The 22870-nt window shown below is 40.6% G+C and overlaps 1 protein-coding gene across 1 annotated transcript in view; it reads left to right on the top strand.

Annotated features, from left to right (window-relative positions):
• RAD51B (RAD51 paralog B) overlaps positions 1-22870 on the top strand; it is an 850987-nt gene that overhangs the window by 763932 nt on the left and 64185 nt on the right. Inside the window, 1 exon segment of the mRNA XM_072628343.1 lies at positions 711-814. Within this exon segment, the coding sequence (XP_072484444.1) occupies positions 711-814 (104 nt within the window).

Below are 22870 nucleotides of genomic sequence, written 5' to 3'. Positions count from 1 at the left end.
ACCTTTAGAACTGTTTCCTTATCTGTAAAATGAGTGAGTTGGACTAAAAGACTTCAAAGATCTCTTCTACTTCGAAGCCTGTGATTCTGTGACTCTGATTTCTAGGCATTACTTCTACCAGTAAAAAGTAACCTCATCTTTCTATCCTCTGGGATTACTATTACCCCTCTTCCCTCCAAAAAACATTCCTAATCAACTGATTTAAGTTTCCTAGTAAATGAGGGTCACAGGAAAAAACCAAGTTGATAAATAATTAATATTCCCAGTCTACTTATACAGTTCAATGGACAGCCCATTAAGCAGGTCCTTCATTGCGTAAATCAAATGGACCATGAGCTAAGCTCAGAATTGGGTCATTATGGATTAGAGGACAGATCTATAAAGGGTTTGCTATAAATTCTAATTTATAGAAAGCCTTTATGGGACCTGACAAAGTTAAGGGTTATTTCTGATTCAGAAGATAAATATGTAAAACATACTAGACATGTAAAGTGACTGGAGTGTGCTAGGGTGCTTGCTAATACAGCTCCACACAATGAGCTCCCTACACAGGTAAAATCACAAATCTGAATATCTCACCTCGCCCCTCCAGAAAAAATTCTTGAATTTGTTAACTTTGTGGCTATCAACATAATCCCCATGGATACTTTATAAACAATGAATACAAACTGTACTTCTATCTATGATGGTTAATTTTTCTTTAATTTCAGGTACCTCTGGATCTAGTTGTATGACAGTTGCTCTAGGGAACACTTGGAGTCACAGTGTGAACACCAGGCTGATTGTCCAATATCTTGACTCAAAGAAAAAACAGGTAAACCCCTTGTCTATAGTATGTCTTGTATTCATTCCCTCATTTATATTCCCATTTCTATCATACTGGAGTAGGTTGTCATAACATCTCACTTGCCTCCTAATCAGTCTCCATACCTCTACTTTCCTCTTTCTTTCCACACTATACAATGCTATCTCATCAAAATTGCTAATATACAGTTCTGATTACGTCGGTCACCACCCAAAAACTCCATTAATCCCATATTAATAATAGCTAAGTATATAGCGTTTACTATATACCACACACTGTACTAAGGACTTTGATTATCTCATTTGATCCTTACAGCAACTCTGGGAGGTAGGTGTATTATTATCCCCATTTTTCAGAGGAAGAAACTGAGGCAAACATAGAGTGATGATTCAGTGCCTTGCCCAGAATCCTAGAACTAGTAAATGTCTGAGGCTGGGTTTGAGTTTGGGTCCTCCCAACTCCAGACCCAGTTCTCTATCCACTGTGCCACCTAGTTACCTACAAAACAAAGTCTAAACATAGCTCTTTACAATATTGTTGCAACCTACCTTTCCATATTCATCTTACATTCTTTTGGGTAAGACAAGAGGGAAGGGAATAAACATTTATTAAGCATCTACTCTATGCCAGGTAGCTAGAGAAGAAGAAAAGTAGTAGTTGAAGGGATGAGGAAAGTCTCACTCTTGAAGGAAGAAAGGAATCTTCTAAGGTGGAGATGAGTAAGAGTGAAGTACAGGTATTCGGACAAGCTAGTAGAAAGGTATAGAATGAGTGCTCTCTTTGTTTATTTCCTCTCCTCTTCTCCTGCTTACTCTCTACCCATTGCAATCTGACTTCTGATCTCTCTCAACTGAAACTGCTCCCTCTAATTTTACCAATGATCTCTTAATTTCAAAATCCTATGAACTTTTCCAGTCCTCATCCTTCTTAATTATCAGCCACTTTTGACACCTTGACCACACCTTCCTTCTGGATTTCTCACTCTTTCTTCAGCTTTTGTGGCAATTCTGGTTCTCCTCTTGCCTGTTTGACAGCATGTTCTCAATCTTCTTGGAGGGATCATCATTGATTTCCCACCTCTTCAATGCAGGAAGCCCCAGGGCTGTCTCAGCCCTTCGCTTTTTTCTCTAGATTCTTTCTTTTGATTATTCCATCAGCATCCCAGATTACTTCCAAGGGAAGATAATAATGAAGCATGTATTAAACATTTACTATGTATGTGCTAGGCAATGTGCTAAGCATGGGGTGAGGGTATGTGTGATCCAAATTTAAGTGTGCAAGACAGTCACTGTCCTCAAAGACCTTGACTTCCACAAGGGAAAGATAAAACATAAATTGAGGATCTATAAGAATTGGGAGGGAGGAATGTGCACAACAGCATCATGATTTGGAAACAATTGATAAGTGAAGTAGAGGCCTGGTTCTAGGTAAAATAAGGTGGAAACTGATCTATCAGAATCCTGTGTCCAACTATCAGGTGGGAGGGAGATAAAGAAAATGAGAATGACATCTAGAGTACCAGGATTATGGTTTGGAAGTGGCCTGATCTCCAGTCCTGGAGAGTCACCAAATCCAGGACATTTTCATTTGGGCATCTCAACTGTATCACAGACTTATTATTCTGCCCCTTTAAACCCCACCTATTCCTCTACCTTTCCAAACTTCCCTATTTCTGTTAAGAGCATCACCTTTTACATTACTTTATCTTTATCTTTACGTTATTTACGTTATTTTCAGTCACTCAGGTTCACAAGCTTGTAATCCTCCTGGACTCTAACTTCCCCTATCCAATCAGTTGCTAAATTTTGTTAATTTTTTCACCTGGATTTGAATTATTACAATACTTTCCTGAAACACAGGTCTGACCATACCACCCTTCTGCACAAGAAACTAAAATGGGTCGCCATCGCCTTTAGGATAATCTGCACGTTTCTTTACTTGGCCTTCAAAACCCTCCACAATCTGCCCCCCACAACTTTCCAGACTTATAGCACATTCTGCTTTCAGGTCCAGCTAGCCTGTTTGCTTTTCCTTGAATATTATACTCTATCTCCCACCTTAATGCCTTTGAAAAATTTGTCCTCCCACACCCAGAGTGTACTGCTCTGCCATACTTCATACTTCAAGGCTCTGCTCAGGTTACATTCCCTACTCGAGGCCTTTTCTGAACAGTTAGTGTCTCCCCATCCGTATCCCCAGAAACTATTTTGAATTTATTTTACATACAGTTTGTATATAATTTTTCTTTTTCTTAAATTTTCTTTTATCTATGTATATATTGTCTTCTGTCCCCAGGTTCCCTCCCTCCCAGTAGTCTGTAACCTCCTAGAAGACAGAAACTATTTTTCATTTTTCATTTGCATGGAGTAGGAACTCAATAAATGCCTAGTAAATTGTGTTAAATACTGCACAATTTTCTGAGCATCCAATCAGAGAGATGCATACAGCATTCCACACTCAGGTCCTGACCATATTTTCAGTCAGTTAAAAACATACTTGTTATTTTCAGTATTCATATTTTTCATTATTAAGGCACACAGATCCATAACATACTTAATGATAGCCAGACTGGAGGGGTTTTTTTGTTCATTTATTTTAAGAAAAAAGAAAGTGGAGGAGTAGAAAGCAGAGCCTTCAAGGAATAGCTAGAAAGATATTGAAGATGATGATGGGCCTTAGATGGAAACAAAAAGAGATATTCAGGACATATGCTTTAGCACCTTTCAATGGTTGCCCCCTCTTATCTGTCACCTCACTACCACCACCTCCTACACACATACAAACATATTTTCTCTTTTAAAGCCAAGGATGATGCATGCTACTATTCAACTGCTCTGCCTTCCCATGTTCCACAGTCTGCTGGAAATATACTGTATATGTATATGGTTTGTCCTTTGTTCTAGAAGAGGACCATGACATCAGGGAGACGATGACATGACTTGCAGTTGAATTGGATTTAAGTGAGGGAGGACTATGCAAAGTCACCAGCCTAACTTTCTCCTCCAGAGCCATCTGGGTCCAGTGACCAGATTTAGATCAGAATCACTGGAGATGGCCCACCATGTAGTGGGAGACCTCTGTCTTTTAGGGTAAGATATTTTCAACTTCTCTCTTTGAGTGAGGCAATGCCCATTCAGTGAATGGTCCTCTTTAAGAAGTGAATCAAGGGATGACCCCTTTAATAAAAAAAAAAAAATCAAACTGGCAAGGGAAGATCCTTAAGGTTGTAGTGTTTACTCACTACTTAGTGAGTAAACTCCAAGTCAACTAGGTAGGTTTTGGCAATTAAAATTTTTCTTCAGGTAAGGGCATGATACAAGAGGAGGAGAGGAGAGAGGGGAGAGAAGGGAGAGGAGTAGGGAGGATAAGCTAAGTTGCCCAATTGGAACTGGTCAGCTGGGTCTTTAATAGAGCAGTTTGGACTACTCACAGGTTGTGGTTTCTCCTTCATTCTGGAAGAGGACCATGACATCAGGGAGATGATGCCATGACTTGCAACTGGATTTGAGTAAGGGAGGGGTGTGAAGAGTCACCAGCCTCACTTTCTCTTCCAGAGCCATCTGGGTCCAGTGACAAGATATCCATCAGGATGACCACGCTGTATGTGAGGGCAGGAGAAGGGCTGTTTTCTAAACACTCCCTTGAAAACTTAATTAGAATCAGTTTCTGGAAAGGGGCCTGGGCCTGACTACTACATTCAAGTAATGCAAACTGAGGGAGGAGGTCTGCCAGCTCTTTTCAGTAAGGGTAGGAGAGGAAACTGGTGGATAAAGAAACATTGTCTCTTTCCATTATTGTTCATGGTATTCTAAGATGAAATGAGCAATACTTGTATATATCTTTACTTACACTAAGTGTGGGGGATTGATGTAAGATTTCATGATTCTGGTTAAAGAAAAAATTAAATCTTCTGTCATCTCCAGGTTAGCAGAAGGTGTATCCTCTTTCCCCGCAAAAAACAAAAAACAAAAAAAACAAAAACAAAAAAAACTAGTACAGATGCTTTCTCTGATTCATTGAGATTCAAATTTTTTTGTCCTTGCCCTCACCTTTCCAAAAGGGGATTCAGTCTTAGTTGTTCTGACTTGGATATAAATCCCCTTATCCTTACAAAAATTCCTACAAGTCATAATGCTTTGTGCCTCATTTATGGGACCAGTCCCTTTCCAGTATTCAGGCAAGTAGGGAATTATTTTATATTCATAGGATCTAGTCTAAGAAGAAGCATGATTATGTGGCAGGGAAATTCAGGGGAGGGAAAGACCTTTATTTAAGTGCAATGCTCCACAGTGATAGCAAAGGGAACACAGAATTCCAGCCAAGTACATTGCTTTGGTTATAAATGTTCTCTACCTTTTCAGAGTTGCTCATGTGTGAAATCTAACCCCCTGGCCTCCCCCTTTTCTCTTCCCTCCCCCACACTCCTACAGTCAAAGCATCCCTAGGAAAGGGTGACCAAATTAGAAATATGGCAAAAAGGGACAGGTAGAACTCTAGAAAGTTAATTCTAGAAGATTTTTTTCAGGACACCAAGTAAACTGTGGGATTAACCCACCAAGGTACAATACTTGGTCAATTTAGCCCAGGTGTAGTTTTCCAAAAAGGTGCAGTATTAAAGTCTGAATAAACAAATGTGGTGAGCTCAGAGCATATAGATTGGTACCATCCTCAGTGTCATCTGAAGGAAATAGAACACATGCCAACGTAGACAATTCCTATTTCTACCTTTGCATTCAGAAAAAAGATAGAAAATTGATGATTCCCAAAATACTTCTTGGGTAACTAGATGGCAAAGTGGATAGTGTCCTGGGCCAGGAGTCAGGAAGACCTGAATTCAAATTTGGACTCACATAACGACTAGCTGTATGACCTTGGTCAAGTCACTTAACCTCTTTTACTTTAGCTTTCTCATCTGTAAAATGAGCTGAAGAAAGGAATGTCAAAGTCCTCCCCAAATAGGGTCACAAAGAGTTGGGCAGGATTAAACAACAACAGAAATAGGTTACTTCTTGAGACAATGTTTTCAAGCCCAAAGATATTCCCACCTAATTAATTAAGGAAGATGGGTAATGCAGTATCATTAAGCTCTCTGATCAGATTAAAAGATGAACCCAATTCTAGAATAACAAAGGGAAATGATGAAAAGAGGTAGAAACAGAGGGAGAATAGCACTTCCAGACCTCAGACTGTATTATAAAGCAGCAGTCATCAAGACCATCTGGTAATGGTTAAAAAACAGAGTGGTAAATCAATGGAATAGACTAGACAAGGGAGAATCAGAAATAATGGAACTCAATAACCCAGCATCCAAAAAACCAGAAAAAAAATCATCTGGGCTATATCCAGAATGGAGGTGATTTAGAGGTGATCTAGTGTTAAGGTTGCTCAATGCCATCACATGTACTTCTTTAGGGACAGGGAATCAGGGGCAAGCTCAGCTGGCACGGTCCAGATTGGCAGCACTGGATTGGAGCTGACTTCACGCTTGTCCTTATTTGCTCCCTACACTGGAACATTGCTGCATAGGAAGGCCTGAGCAGCACAAGCCACAAACTTTGTTGGACACAGACACCTGGGAACACCCTTCACACCTTTCAATGACAGTGCAAGGGAGAACACCCAAGGCCAAATACCCAAAGTGCTACTCTGTACCTCCCAACTCTTGCTAATCTCTCCTTACTAAGCCCTCCACTAACTTTCACCAGTGTCCACTGGCTCTCTCCAAAACTGCAGTGCTTTCTCTTATCTACAAGGCTAGCCAGCCCTTGTTATTTGTCCTTGAACTTGAAGGGGATCAATGACATCACAAGGATGATGTCTTGACTCGCGTGTGAATTGGATTCAAGACAGAGCTGGGCAAAGTCATCAGTCTCACTTTCTCCTTCAGAATCACTGAACTGGCAATGGTTAGGGATGCAACTGGTGACCTTGGTTCTTCTAAATTAGAGCTTTCTTTCTCAGGTCTCAGTTTGTTAAAGGCAACACCCATTTACTGTATCCATTAAATCACTTGTACAATCACCATCTTTCTTACTCCCTAGACTTCCTAAATATTTAGTTCAGTGGTTCTCAGATTGTGGTCTTTGAAGACCTTTCAAAGGGCCTTTTAGATCAAAACTGTTTTCATAATAATACTAAGATGTTTTAATTTCTAATATGGTAAATATTGGCAGATGTAGCTCATAAATAAAAGCTCTTTGACGAGGAGTGGGGAATTCTCAGTGATTTTTAAGAGTATAAAGGGGTCCTGACATCAAAATGATTGTGAACTCCTAGTCTAAAAGAATAGTTTTATTTTCTTGAAGTATTCTTTGCTATAAGGAAGGGTCCAGTTGGGACAGGGGAAGTTTACAGGAAATGACAGGGATGGAAAAGCAGAAGGCAACAGTTAAACCTTTTAAAAATGACTTAGCAAAAGTTTGCACACTGTCAGCCTCCACTGACCTTAGCTGATCTCCACAACAACCAGAGTAGCCCTGGGTATCATACTACACAAGCCAGGTCTGGTCCTTGCTGCTGTCTCACAGCTCCTCAACACTGTTCAAAATAATAAATGTCAGAAAGGATCTTGGAAGTCATATTAGTGATTTTTCTAGATAAATTTTATAGTTGAATAAGTTGAAGTCCAGAGAAGAGAAAGGATTTTTCCAAAGTCACACAGCAATTGAGGCAGAGCCAGGACTCTACCCTAAGGCCTCCAGGAACCATCTACTCCACACTAAAAGAATCCCCATGATGAGGTGCCAAAGTAGTTGTTCAACTTCTCTTAAAGACCTCCAGGGACTGTAAGCAGTTCATTTCTGGTCAATTATATTTGTTAGGGAAGATTTTCTTGACTTAAAGCCAGAATTTATGTCCTTTCACCTTTACTCACTGCTCTCAGTTCTGCTTTCTTTGGCCTAACAGAACTTGTCTAACCCATCCTCCAAGAGTGAGGCTGATGACTTTGCACAGCTCTGCTTCACTTAAATCCATTTCACTTGCAAATCAAGATATCACCCTCCAGATGTCATTGGTCTTCTTGCAGAACAAAGGACAGACAACAATCTGTGAAAATCTGTGAGTAATGGTAGTAGCTGCCCCACTGAGGACCCAACTGGCCAATTCCATTTGGGCAATGACTGTTATTCCTTCCTTCCTTCCTCCCCTCCCTCTGTCCACATGGGAAGTCATACCCTTAAATGGGTACTACCTTCAAAGGAATATAAATTTTGATTGCTTATACTTCACAAGGTATCTTGGGGTTTGCAGGCTAAATTTTTTTCTTCCCTACTTATTTGTATAATCCCTCCCCCAGCTGGGACAATTAACTCTGTCTCATCTAGTTTTCATTTATGATTTCTTGAAATATAGCTCTGAAAAATCAGGCTTTGATAAAACCCATTGGGATTCAAATGGACCTATTTAACTACGCCTTTAAACCCAAATCACTCTGTTTCTCACTGATTGACCAATAGGTCCCAGCCCAAGCCTCACTTGCTTATTGTTTAGGTTTTGATGACTCAGAGTGAATATAAATAGCAGTTGTTTCTGTTCCGACCAGAAACTCTGATAGTTTTCCCTTCCCAGATTGATTCTTTTGAGAAAGGAAACTAGATCATTTTTTGCCTCAATTCTCAGACAGATTGAGACCTGGGGAAGACCTTAGCTGAAAAAGGCCAAGGTCTCCCACTGCATCCAGGGCCACTACCAGTCATTCCAACTATATCTTGTCACTGGACTCCAAATGACTCTGGAGGAGAGAGTGAAGCTGGTGACTCTACACAGCCCTGCCTCACTTAAATCCAGTTCACATGCAAGTCAAGATATCACCATCCTGTTGTAACTGGTCCTCTTCCAGAACAAAGGAAAGACAGCCACCACCCATCTGTCACACATTAGTTCTTCAGATTCTTAGGGAAAAAAAAACAAACTATCCTATCCCCTTTAGTCTTCTTTCCTACAGGATAAATGTGACCAGTTCCTTCAACCAGTCCTCATGTGATAGACTTAAGTCCCTTCACCATCCTATTTGCTGTTTTCTGTCCTCTATTTTGTAAAAGGCTTCAGAAGTTTTCTGCTATGTTGTGGCTAGGTACACCAAGAGGTGTAGGGTGTGTTCAGGGAGAACTAGCACCTCTGGTATGATGAGTCCTTTTCAGAGCTGTTCATCTACCTTTGGTGTCTACGAGGCACTCAACTCTCATCTGTAGGTCCAAGAAGCTGTTAGCTAAACCAGGTTGAGGGTAACCAATGGGCCTCAAACTTGTTGGCAAGTAAGGGGGATGTCTACCCTGAGCATGTGAAGACTTCCCCCAGTGGAATGGATGAATGAGAACAATTTATTCCAATGACCATGAAGGTGACTGAAGCAGGAGCTTGAGTGGACATGGAAGAAGCCAGGGTCATCCACCGCATGTCAGCCAGGATCAGTTGTTGCGCTGACTTTTGTCTTGCCACTGGACTTCAAGGACTCTGGAAGAGACAGTGAGACTGATGACTTTGTGCAACTCTACTTCATTTAAATCCAGTTCACACGCTCCACGATGTCATTCATCCTCTTCTAAAACAAGGAGAAACAACAGGTATTGTAGAGCACGAAATCACCAGCTACTACTCTTGTTCCCTCTGCCCTTTACTGGATAAACTTTTACCTGATCACTTCGAAGGCTCTACTGTCTCATTTTTGGAAGTACAATTCCCTTCTTCCTGCTCAAATATGTTTTTAAGCTCTAATTGTATAGGTGTTGTTTTCTCTTGCCTTTCTCCTTTGCATAACACTCTTACATTCTTTAACATCCTGAAAAGGGTCAAATCTCCCCTCCACCATCTCAGATTCTCCTCATTCCCTCTGATAGCCTGGAGTGTAGAGAGGCATTGTCAAAGCCCCTTTGCCTTCATTTCCAGAAGGGAAATGAAACTACATTTGAAGTACAAAGAATAGGGTGACTATGGCAGAGATACAAATATCACAATCAGTATAAGACACTGCACAATTTCCCATCTCCACAAGGTTTGAAATGTTCAGCCCTGTGTCTTGAAAATGATTTCTGGATGTTAGCACATCACCTTAAGTATCTAGTTAAAACTGTATACAGCCAATTATCACTCCTTAATAACGTAACAACCCGACTTTAATACCTTTCCTTTATCTCAACAACTTCATAGCCATGACCACTATCTCCTCTTTAGCCTTGCACCAATTCTGTTTCAGGTCAGCTAGGGGGCCACGGGACAGTGTGCCAGACTGGGGTTTAGGAAGACTCATCTTCCTGAGTTCAAATCTGGACTTAGACACTTACTAACTGTGTGACCCTGGGTAAGTCACTTTACTCCATTTGCCTCAGTCTCCTCCTCTGTAAAATGAGAAGGAAATGGCAAACCGCTCCAGTATCTTTGCCAAGAAAACCCCAAACAGGGTCAGGAAGAGTCAGAAAGGAATGAAAAAACAACTAAACAATAATTCTGTTTCATCAGTTTGCCCCATCCACCAATCTACTCTAATTGTTCTACTTACCTTTCCTTCCTTTCCTTACCTTTTCTTGCCAGCTATTTACTTTTTATCTTTCTTAGATTTGCTTCTTCTAGTTTTATTCCCAAGCCTTCTTAATCCTCTTTAATTCTTTTGTATCCTCTTTAATTGTCCTTGATCCTGCTTCTCTTAAGGAAGTAGAATCTGGACCAATTTCTGTGCTTAGAGATTATTCTCCAAATTTTCCAAAGAGTCTTCTCACCAAATTCATCCTCTTCCTAGTGCCCCTTCAAGTCACCTACACAATTTTCTTCTTATTTAGCCCAAGTTCTCTCTTCTTCTGCTCCCCTCTGTCACAGAAGAGTCTCAGTTAGGTCTCTTGTCTTCTAATCCACTCCTTTGTCTGCTATTCTACCACAATTCTCTATGGGTCCCTAAATTTAATACCAAGGAAGAGGTCAAATGGTGCATGTACAGAGGAAAGATCACTGACTCTTTAGTCCGAGGACCTTTTTTCTAATATGATGCCTACCGTCTGTGTAACTGAGTGGTTCACTGGGCTTCAGTTTTCTCATGAATGAAATGAAGGGACTTGAAAAGACGGCCTCTGAGATCCATTCTAATTTATATTTTATAAGAAATAGCTGGAGAGAGTGATGGGCCTGCAGTCAGGGAAGCCTAAATTCAAATCTGACTTCAGATGCTTACTAGCTGTATGACCCTGGACAAGTTACTTCTCTGCTTCCTGCCTCAGTTTCCTTGAGTGTCAAATTAGGATGACAATAGCAAGGTTGTTGTGAGGATCAAATGATGTAATTGTGAAAGACAGAACACTGTAGGCACTATGTTTATTCAGACACATACACACACTTATCCTATGATCCTATGGTACATCCCATCTCAAGGACCTTGGATGAACCATTTAAACCCAACTGGGCCTTAGTTTCCTCATCTATAAAATGAGGGGGTTGGATTAAATGACCTCTTGGTTTCCTTCTGGTTCTAGATCTGTAATTGTGCAGTATTGCCAAGATAGCCACTGAGAGCTGGGAATTATCTGTAGAGTTCTTAGGGTGGCCACATTGTATAGAACCTCTGTATCTGCCAATGACATTTTAATGGCCATAGCAGGGTTTCCAGAGTTCCAGCACAGCTTTGCAGATAATTTAAAGAAAAATAGCAATATGGCTTACCTACCTGCTAAGTTCCAAAGCAATCATGCCAAAAGCTAGCTTTTCAAATTCCTGAAGCCAGGCATATGAACAAGTAACACAGTCACAAAATTCTCCCTAAAGGTAATATCCTTGTGCTCACAGACACATGCTTGGAATCCTAAATCTTTCTTTTGCCCAACTTCACAAACTTTAGGTTTGGAGGAGGTGGGTGAGGAGAGCATACAAGGGAGGTGGAGGAGGGCAGTACATTTTCAATTGTGTTATTTCACAGTAACCTCATTTAGTCTTTCCAACCTGGGAGAAATGGTAGCTACTCTGTGTTCATCATACTCCTAGGTTTCACCTTGCCCTATTTTTGGCTAACTAGGCACCCTCTGGCTTCTGGTTTGGGTGGTAGGACTGTATCCCCTAAATGATTATGGGAGATGACCACTTAGGTAAGAGTAAAGGGTTCCATTGTACATTTTTCAAATATTACTGGGCATAGGGGTAATACTAGTTTGAGTTCTTCCTTTACTGAAACGAGCCAGGGTTATGAGGATGTTAATGATCATATTTTATTCTAAAGCAAAATGGGATATCTGCAAGTGAACTCTTTGTTCTGCACAGATTCTTCGGACTGAGTAAGTGAATAGTAGTATTGTTTCTCCCTTAGCTATCAGTGAGGAGGACTAGATCTGAAGACTCTGGATTTTATTAAAGTAGTATCTCCCACTATGGGGCAGAGGGTCAAAGGTTCATGTCTGTTTATCACCATAAGCATTCTGGGTCTGTTCTTCATAGAGGAAAGTGGGAGGAAGGAAAGCAGAGGTAGCCGTGGATGAGGGCATGACTTTTCTCCCTTTGCTCATAACATTATCCTTTTGCTAAAAAAATACTCTTTCCCTTCATAAAATTTGGGTTTTGAAATGTTCCTTGCTTGTTTGCCTGCATTTAAGTTGGGAGTGTTGTGTGCTATGCATGTGGCAGAAGTGAATCGGATACAAAGAGAATCATGACAATGGATCAGTTGGTGGGTGTTACTGGAAGCCGGTGGACTCACGGTCATAAGGTAAAGCCTGGCAAGGGCATAATGGCAAAAGATGCCTCCACTGGTAGTTCTATATGGCATATAGGTTCACAAAGTCATGGAATGACTCTCTAAAGATACTAGGTTTTTATTTCCTATCATTGACTCGAGGGTTTTAGTCACAGACTTTTGTTAGTTTTTTTTCTCTCTTAAATTCCTGGAAACAGAAAAAATGAGCATAGTAAAGAAGAAGAAGGGGAACCCAGAATCTTTCTTTATAGCTATGTTTAGGTTTGGTATGCTACTGCAGTTTTTTGTTTGGTTTGGCTTGATTTTTGCAATACCATACAGTATCTCAGATGTAGCCTGTTCTCTAAAATGAACTAAGCTGAGGAATTAACTTGGCTCTGAGCTTCTGTAAATGATTTGGAACTTTTAGTTACCATGGTGATCGCTCACTTCCCTATCACTTTCCTCATCCTGTCCCGCACTGACCTTCACAGCTTTTAAGAGCAGTCAGGAGTTCCTGCCAATCTTCTCTGTGTTTGTATGCTGTAAAGAGAACTTTTTTTCCTCCTAGGGTCCACACCTGTAGGCTTACCCTATTGGTCTGGCAGAATTTGACATTGCTGGCATTCAAGACAAAGAATAAGTGTGCTTGAGTGTTTCTCCCTTGTTTCATGGACCTCAGCAAGCCAATCCACTGCCAGTGCAATTTTGAGAAAGCCAAGCTAGATTGTTTTCTGTATCCTTAAAACCTTTTTTGCTGAATCATCAGCTCATTTCTGCCCACAGGCTTGATGGCATATGGGGATGGTAAGGATAAATAAGTAAGTATTCTGAACTGCAAAACTGGGGGACTTCCAGAAACAGAAATGGTTTTACAAGGCTTGGAAAGTCAGAAGTGAGGTTAGAGGTCCCGGGAGGATCTGGAAGTGATTGAGACTGAATCCACCTGGAACCCCATACTGTTGACTTTCTAGTTCCTTTGCTGCTTATAACCACATGTTAACATTGGGCTGCTCCAGCAAGCAGATTGGAATCAGTTGAGAGGAATTTCTGCATTCACCCATGAGTTTGTGGTCATCCTCCGTGACATGGAGAAGATGCGTGAGTTAGAATATTTTCCTTGAAAGGTAGAATGGTTCTTTCCCCCTAGATACCCTCCCTCTCTTAGTCTGTTTTAATGACCAGTCTTGCCACTTACTGCCAAAAATTTGGGCCCCTGACTGGTCAGTAGAGTTAGTTACTCCTAAAAAGGATGAAATAAGAAAGATTCCCTTGAATCAATCTATTCAATCATAGGTAACTGAAAACATATTGTCATGATGAAAAAAGCACTGAATTCAGAGGTTAGGGGGCCTGGATTCAAATCTTGGCCTACCTACTTGATGGCAGACAATTTAATTCACCTCTCTGGGCCTCAGTTTGCTCATTTATGAAATGGGAAGGCAGAGGTGACAGTGGATGAGGGCATATTTAGATAACCTGTAAGGTCCCTTCCAGCTCTAAATCTATGAAGCTATAATCCTAGCTCTTTCCACTCTGATTGTCCACAGATGACCTTTTAAAGAAAAGACAGATTAGTGAATAGGAGAAAAGACTTGGAAGAAGAGCTCAGTGCCTGATGAGAGGCACATGAACCTAGGGAAGGAGAGACTGCAAGAAGCTGTGTAAAGCTGGGAGACAAGCCTGGAGAGAAGCTCGAATAGAGGTAACCACCATAAAGTGAGACTGTTTAGACCAAGTGGGCCCAAAGAATGCCTGGACAAGTTCTAAGGCAGTAATTCTTTATCTTTCTCCTTCTCTTGGTCTCCTTTACAGGAGCCTGAAGCCTTTCCTTCTGGGTATAGGCAAAGTCTATTTATCCTTATTTGTTTGAAATATTTATTTTGTCTTTATTAGCAATGTTAAGTACCATCACTTCTTTGCTAGTCTGGGTGTACTTATTAGGAATGCAGCTAGGAAAAGGCATTTGAGGAAGAAGCATTCCCCAGAGAAGAAAGAGATAAAAAACTGAGGAGTTTTGCCAGAAGTGCTGCCTCTGACTGGGAACTCAGAGCTAAAGAAGATATAGAGAATTGCAGATCCTTCAGTAAAACTTCCCAGGACAGAGAAGTTGTATTTTACCAGAAAACCTATGTAGACAATGAGTCAGTAGTGGACAATGACTCGGTATAAGTAGGAGTGATGGAGTGGTTGAACCCCTCTGCTCACCATGTTTGCCACCATTGCTACATATAAAATGACAAGATTTGACTAGATATTATCTAAAATCCCTTCCAACCCTAATATCTATAGTGGCATGAGTTTAACCCCTAAATAGGGCTTAATTGTGTTCATACTTTGTTTCCAAAGAAGACCATGCTATCAGAGAAATAATGACATGACTTGCACTTGACTTTGTTTTGAGTGAGGGAGGGCTGTGCAGGTCCCCAGCCTCACTTTCTCCTCCTGAGCCATCTAGATCCAGTGACCAGATATTCACCAGGATGACTGGAGATGACCCAGGATGAACTGGGAGACCTTGGGCCCTTTAGGCCAAGGTCTTTGCAGGTACTCAGTTAGGGTGAGGCAATGGCCATTCGTTGAATAGGCCTGTTGAAGAAGTAGCCAGGGCATGGCCCCTTTAATGAGGTGAAGAAAAAGAAAGACATCAGGCTGGGTGCAACACAGCTATTGTGTTACTATTGATAGTGTTACTATTGATAGTGACTGTAAAGCTAGGGGGGTCCAGGATCCCTAGGAAGGGGCCCCTTGGAGTCCCAATTTCTGAGTGTAGTAGGTTAAAGGTTTTGGGAGAGGTCAGGAGACGAGAGAGAGGGAAGGGGAGGGAAGGGAAGGGAAGGGAAGGAAGGGGAGGGAAGGAAGGGAAGGGGCGGGGAGGGGAGGGGAGGGGAGGGACAGAACTAGATGAAGAGCTCACAATGATTCTAAATCTCTTTATATGCCTTTCCTCCTGTTCCCTAATGTGGTTATTGTCCAAATCTAAATGGATGAGAAGAGACCGTAGATAGAAGGGCATTTGGGAGTGTGTTGTATTCTCAGAAATGGGGGAGGGGAGAGGGGTTTGAGTCGAATTGAAGCCATCTAGAGAAAAAAGCACACAGCACTATCTCAGCTCAAATATTGATTGTAAACTGTCTCAGACAAAGGAGAATCTATGTTGTTAGGGGAAAAAAACCTTAGAGACAAGAGAGCTAGTAAATGATGAGGTGAATTTATAACATTTGGAAATTCTATCTTACCTAATTTAAACTTCTGCCATTAGAACATGGAAAACAGAAAATGTCTTGTGTTCTGTAGAGCAACCTTTCATATACTTTGATGGTTATCAATGCCTCCAGCATTCTGGTAGCCTTCTCTTCTGTGTGATAAATAATACCTACTCATAAACTCAGTATTCCATTTTTGGCTCTTCTCTGTAAACTATCTCTAAGTTGTGTACATCCTCCTTAAATTATGGAACTCAGTATCAAACATAGCCTGGCCAGTGTTGAGTAAAATGAAATGACATCTTACAATTTCTTTGTGCTTTATTCCTTTTTATGTAGTCCTAAAGCACAAGTACTTTACACTGACCATTTATGGACCTTAAATCTTCTTTCATCATAATTGCACAAAACTATTTCTTATTTTCAATTACTTGTATATGTCTGTAGTGAATTTTTATTTAATTCTTTGTAGGTCATTTTACATTTCATCTTTGAATTCCGTATTAGTTTTGTCAGTATGTCAATACAGGCTTATGATTTTTTTTCAGTTTGGGAATCCTTTCCAAAAAAGCAGGTTGCCACTCATCTATTACTTATTTTTGAGAGTTGTCTAATGCTCAAAGTAACTGAGTCAAGGCATCACCCCATGATGTCATTGGTCCTCTTTGAAAACGATGGACAAACAACAGCTTTTACTTCCAACTGTGGCCATTTATTCACCTTCTTTATTAAAGACAATGGAAGGAAGAGTATGCTTCAGGCACAAACACTCAATACCACCTCCCTCTTCCTCCTCCCAATCCTCAGGCCTCACTCACAATCCAGGCCTGACATGTTGGTAGTTCCATACAGGATCTCTAGTCAGTTAAAGCAATTGGGTGATATGGGGAGAAATAGATCCTGTTAGCTCTAGGCATTTTCAAGGGATTGTTGGTAGCAATAATCAGCCTAATTGTGTAGCTTGAGGTCAATGGTTGCTGCTGAGATGACAGATCCCTTCAGTAAGGTGCAGGTCTTCTGGAGGCCTGTTTGGGGGTGGGGGAAGTTGTCAAAGCCAGGTAAGCTGCTTGAGACCAAGAAGACACAAGCAGGGATGAGGTGCCCTTTTATTTCCAATCAGTTACTGTCCCTGGGCTAACTGATAATTATAGCCAATTCTGGTAGTTACCTTTACAAAATCACTGGTTTTTGCTGAGGTCCAAGGGCACCTCTACTCAAATGGATGCTGACTTGTGCCCTAGTTTGGATAAGTCTGATAAGAACTGGGGCTAGGGGAAAGGAATGTCCCCCTGAACCCATCAGACAGGGCCCTCACAAGCCTAGGACATCTCAGACTAATTTAAATTGCCTAGTATTTGCAACGATTATTATCTAAAACAAGGCTAGTATTGTATTGCATTGAGGCTTTGCCCATTGTAACTGTACAAAAGCCAAGAATTTCAAAGAGCTTGTGATGAGTTAGATGAGTAGCAGTCCAGTGAACTCTAATATATTTGACAACATGTCCAAAAAATGTGGTGTTATGTTCTCAATCAAGAAATGGTGTTTAATACATTTTAAAATCTTTAACCATAAATAAGCCTTATCATGCCTGCAGCTGGAAAAGTAGCTTTCTTTGTGCCTTCTGGGATATATGTAGATAGACAGATAGATAGATATAATATATATAATATGTGTGTGTATATATGTGTATGTGTGTGTATCTCTGCATGTATGTATATAAATATATGTGTGTATATGCATCTCTAGTTTCTCCCATTCACACATACACAAGATTAGTAAGTATTCTCTATATTTGCATCTGCACCATTCCCACTAGTCTACTTCCTTTCAAGCCATGTTACAGAATTCATCTTTGTTATTATTATTAGGGATTCACTTGCAGATGTAGAAAGTGTTCAGATTTGAAATCAACAGATCTAGTGTGCTAGACACCATAGATGAGAAGAGTGAAGGGAGTGTCTTCCTGAAGGTAGTTAAAAAGCTAGTAGAGGTGATAAGGAAAGCATGCTTATAGCTGTAACAACAATAATTTTGTTGTTCAGTCGCGTCTAACTCTTCATGACTCCATTTGGGATGTTCTTGGCAAAGATATGGGAGTGATTTGCCATTTCCTTCTCCGGTTCATTTTACAAATGAGATGAACTGGGTTAAGTGACTTGCCTAGGGTAAGGTGGCCAAGGCCAGATTTGAACTCAGGGAGATGAGCCTTCTTGACTCCAGGCCTGGCACTCTATCCACTATATCACCTAGCTGCTCATGTTTCTGTGGCATTTTAATATGTGCAAAGTCTTACATACATTATCTTATCCCTATCTACAACAATCCTATGAAGCAAGTACTATTATTAATTCATTCTAAAAGTCCATCTTCTATAAGACTTTCCTGATCCCCCTTAATTCCCTCTATTGGTTATCTCCAGTTTATCCTGTATATACTTTGTTTGTTCTAAGTTATTTGCATGTTGTCTCCCCTGTTGGACTGTCCTTGAAAGCAAGGATTGTCTTTACCGTTTTTTTTTCTTTTATATCCCCAGAGCTTGCTGACATGTAGTGGGCACTTCATAAATTCTAATTGACTGACTGAGGCTCAAATACGGCTTGCCTAGGCTCATACAACTAGTAATCCTCTGTGGTGAGTGAGGTGAGATTCAAACCCAGATTTTTCTATGGCTCTATCTACTACACAATGCAGGATTGAAATTATTATTTAAACAAAGAGAGGAAAATAGGGAATGTCCAAAAAAAACTGTTTCCTATTGGCTGAAACAGTGCATATGTGTTGCATCCAAAAGTTGTGGATTTTCTGTGGAGGGCTTTGTATTCCAGGAAGACCTATGTGGGCTATATTTTGTGGAGGGCCTTTGTGGACAGTTTTGAATCCCAGGATTTAGGGATGTTTAGGTATTATTTTATAGGCATCAGTAAACAATCTGGGATTCTACTTCAGAAAGATTAATTTGGCAGAGATTGATTGCAAAGGGGAAAACAGGAGTCCTAGGGGACCAGTTACAATCCTTCTGCAGAAAAACATGAGTGGCATAATAATGTGAAATGGGTAGGGGCAGTGGGAATGGAATAGATGGGACATACAATATAAGGAAGAAATACTCTGAAGGAAAACTCAATAGGACTTAGAACCTGATCGAATGTACAGAAAGCAAAGGAGGAGAAGGAGTCTAGATGACTGGGAGAATGGTGATGCCATTAACAGAAATAGAGTAGCCTAAAAGAGGACCTGGTTATGTAGGAGGAAAGATAAAGTGAGAGGTGTGTGTTCGTCCTTCATTGCCAAAGAAGACTATGCCATCAGAGAAATGATGACATGACTTGCACTTGACTTTGTTTTTTTGAGTGAGGGAGGGCTGTGCCGGTCACCAGCCTCACTTCTCCTCCAGAGCCATCTGAATCCAGTGACCAGATAGTCATCAGGATGACTGGAGATGACCCAGGAGGAGGCATTGGGGTTAAGTGACTTGCCCAAGGTCACACAGCTAGTGAGTGTCAAGTGTCTGAGGTGAGATTTGAACTCAGGTCCTCCTGACTCCTGCACTGGTGCTCTATCCACTGCACCACCTAGCTGCCCAAAGTGAGGGGTATGTTGAAGCCAGCTCACAGGACTAGTGAGCTGATTGTTAAATTTTTGGTTGTGAACATTGACACCTTCGAAATCTGCAAGCAAAAACAAACAAACAAACAAGGACTTGATTTACTGTTTTGTTGATTGTCTAGACTTAAGAAACAGAGAGAGAAAATGCTAATAATGCAGAAGTGTGTCCGGTGTACTTTTTTATTTTTAGAGAGCCAGTTGTCAAACATTGTCCACTTTAGATATTACATTTTGAGATTATAGACTGAGAAATCTGAGGTGCAACAGAATATCTTTCTAGCACATTTATCAGGTTTTTGGAAATGTAGGATTGGTGTTTTCAATTAAGATCAAACCAGAATAGTAGGAGGTAAACAAATTCAAAGGGCTAAGCAAAAGGAGTTCACAACTAGAATCCAAAGGTTGGAGTAGGAGGTCAGTGTGGAATACATCTGGAAGACTTTATGAAGGGAGCAACATTAGGTACTGGTGAAGATGATAGTTGATCTAACACAGCTATCTGCCCAGTAATAATGACTCCATTTCTCTGCCTTATCAGTTTTATCATATACCTAGACATAGCTGGCAGAGGCAAGGGGAAGGGAAGGGTCATTTGCTACAGTCCTACTATGTGCTAGACATTGTGCATAGCTCTTTTCAAGTATTATCTCATATGATCCTCACAACAACCCTTTGAAGTAGGTATCATTATTATCTCCATTTTACAATGGAGGAAAATGAGAAAACAGAGGTTAAATGACTTGCCCAGGTCATGCAGCTAGTAAGTATCTAAAGCCAGATTTGAATTCAGGTCTTCCTGATTACAAGTCTGGTGCTCTGTCTGCTCAGCCATCTAGGTGCCTCTACTAGAAGAAGACAGAGCAGTAGTGATACCCTGCCTAGAATGATGTAGAAAGGTAAAGGGACTGATGGTTTCAGATGAGAATGAGGAGCAAGTTTAGTAGGGTCAAGAAAGCAAGAGAGGTAAACAAACTAGAGATCATAGAGAAAGAGAGGAATTCTGTGATTTCAATCTTGGAGATACATTAATTCCTATTCATGGATTGGAAACTTCCCTAGAGATTGTGATACTGAATTTTTAGTACTTATTTTTAGATTCTTCAGAGGATGGTGACTACAGGGTATAATTACTGATTATTTTTGATATAGGTCAGTAATTAGTATAAATAATTGTTGAATAATTGATGGACATGATCATTAAAATGTCCATAGTTACAGTGTCTAGAATTGAAGAATTAACTCACTTTTTAAAGAGCTAGCTGTTCTTTCATGTAAAAAATGTCGACTCCTTGGAGTGTCCTATCACTCATTGCACCCCTTTGCAGCCCCCTACTTGTCCATCCCCCCAACCAGACTCCTTCAAAGGCAGCCCAGTGCTTTGTGCTCCAAAGCCCTATAAATAAGAGTGCGCCTGCAAACCACTGGCCCTGCTTCCATCCCAACCATCTTTCCTACCTCAGCCATCATACAGAGAAGCAATCCTTATGGAAGTGTGATTTGGCAATTTCTCATTTAGATGCTGCAGCCTCTACCTCCTCAGGAGCCAATTTAAAAAAAAAAGTTCTTTAGTCTAAAATCTTTGGTATTATCAAATGGGTCAGGATCAGAAGCAGATTTGGTTTTATCCATGGAAATGACCCTGAAGACAACACATTGCTATGTGCTTAGTGGATCTTTTAAATAGGGACTCAGGGAGGGTAAGTGACTTGTCAGTCATACACAAATAATGGATACCAGAAGCTGGATTTGAATCCACATCCTCTGACTCCAGAATCAGCATTCTTCCCACTGTATTATTCTGCCTCAAGATACTGATCTTTCAAAACTACTAAAAATGTAAAGGTTTTATTTCAGATGCCTAATTATTATTATTTTGGCCATGAAGGGTTATTTTTCTTTTCCTAAAAGTTAATAATTCCCTTGGGCATGGTGCAGATAGTAAAGTCCCTGATCAATGTGAAAAAAGGGATATATTTGGCTATACTTCCCTTACCAGTGCAGCAGACATTCTGTCTTCAGCATGGGGGTACAATTTGGTAAGACACAGAAAAAGCACACAAGTTGAGTGATAGGTTAGGTCCCAGCATTCTGGTTAGACACCTTTGCCTATGAATTCTAATTTATAGACAAGCAGCAGAGGTTGGTATGGAATTCATGCTAATCAGATGCCCTGGGAATGGGTCCCATTTGTCTTACAGCACAAAGGATTCCTCTCCTTCTCTGTCATGCTCAGCATTGAAGAGTTAGGCTTCCCAGTGTCATGGGGTTAAATGGACTCTCCTGTAAGGCAATCATTCTGTGCACTGTTTCCTGAATGGCATGAGAAAAGGAGATCTTTTGGCCTAGTCCCCTTCCTCTGGGATTTTCCAAAACTTTCCAGATGTACCTGAAACTCAGGAAACATTTTAATGGCAGACATGGCTGGGAGTCATGTCTCAGAGGGGTTAGGAGCTTAGAATCAGGAGAGGCTCATCTGAAAAGAGATGTGTTGATTCATCCAAGTTTCATGACTCCTTCACTGGAAGGAGGGCAGACTCCCATGCACTAATAATGAGTTTATGTGTCACAGGAGGGGAGGTTGGCATCCTCAGAATGTACAATGTGCTAGATAGTCTCTTTGCTGCTGCGATCTACCAGATGAAGAGTCTTTTCCCAGGAGGGAAAGAAGGATGATTAAGTAATTAAAGCTGTATGTTGGATTTTAATTTAATGTCACCACATAGCTAAAGCACTTTAGAGAGAATGGCAGTTCACCCCTTATCCTCGGAAGCATTAGTTTGTTAGTGTTGCTTATAAGATTGGACTTGTAAGATAAGAGGCCTTGGGTTCAAAACCTGCCTCTGACACTTACTATAACTTTGAACAAATAGCTTAACCTCTCTGGGCCTCAGTCTTCTCATCTGTAAAATGAAGATGCTGGATTACATGACTTCCAAAGTCACTTTCCATACTAAATAGAGGTGCTGTTTGTGAACCTCACCACATTTAAATACTTTGAATTACTTGATAGGACCAAAGCCTTATTGGTTATTTCTAGATCGTTTACACAAGATTTCAAGAAGGATAATGCATAGGGGTCAAAAGGTAGCCAAGTCTCTCTGGTCTCTCAGTTTTAAGGCAGGGGCTGTGGGAAGAAAAAAGTGGAGAGTATAAAAGTATTTATTTTGTCATGTGGTCCCTTTGAACTGGGAATTTGAGTGTAATTAAGAACTCTACTCTGTGGCAATGAGACCCCTACAAGTTTCCACAAGAGCCTTCAAAACAATCTGGATTTTCTTATATATCTCCATATATTTAATAAACAATACATGTTCCCAGGCCCTTTTTGAGAACAGTTACAAATTCTTTCCCATGTTGACTCACTGAGTCAAAGAAGCCCTCTGTTTCTTTTATATAGAGAATATCAAACATATAGTGTGATGTTGTGCAGAGCATGTTAATGTATGTAGACCCAACTCGTGCTGTGTTTTATGTTGGGTAAGTGACAACAAAGAAGTCATTAGCTCTCATGGGAGTAAGAACAAGGTACTGTGTCATTGGAGCATCCAGTATAACTAGCAGTTCATCATTGAACCTTTTTGGATGGTGGAACCATGATAACTGAGG

The sequence above is a fragment of the Notamacropus eugenii genome, chromosome 1 (genome assembly GCF_028372415.1).
Source record: "Notamacropus eugenii isolate mMacEug1 chromosome 1, mMacEug1.pri_v2, whole genome shotgun sequence".
NCBI lineage: Eukaryota > Metazoa > Chordata > Mammalia > Diprotodontia > Macropodidae > Notamacropus > Notamacropus eugenii.
Note: the sequence above shows the minus strand (reverse complement) of the source record. Positions and strands in the feature narration are given on the sequence as shown.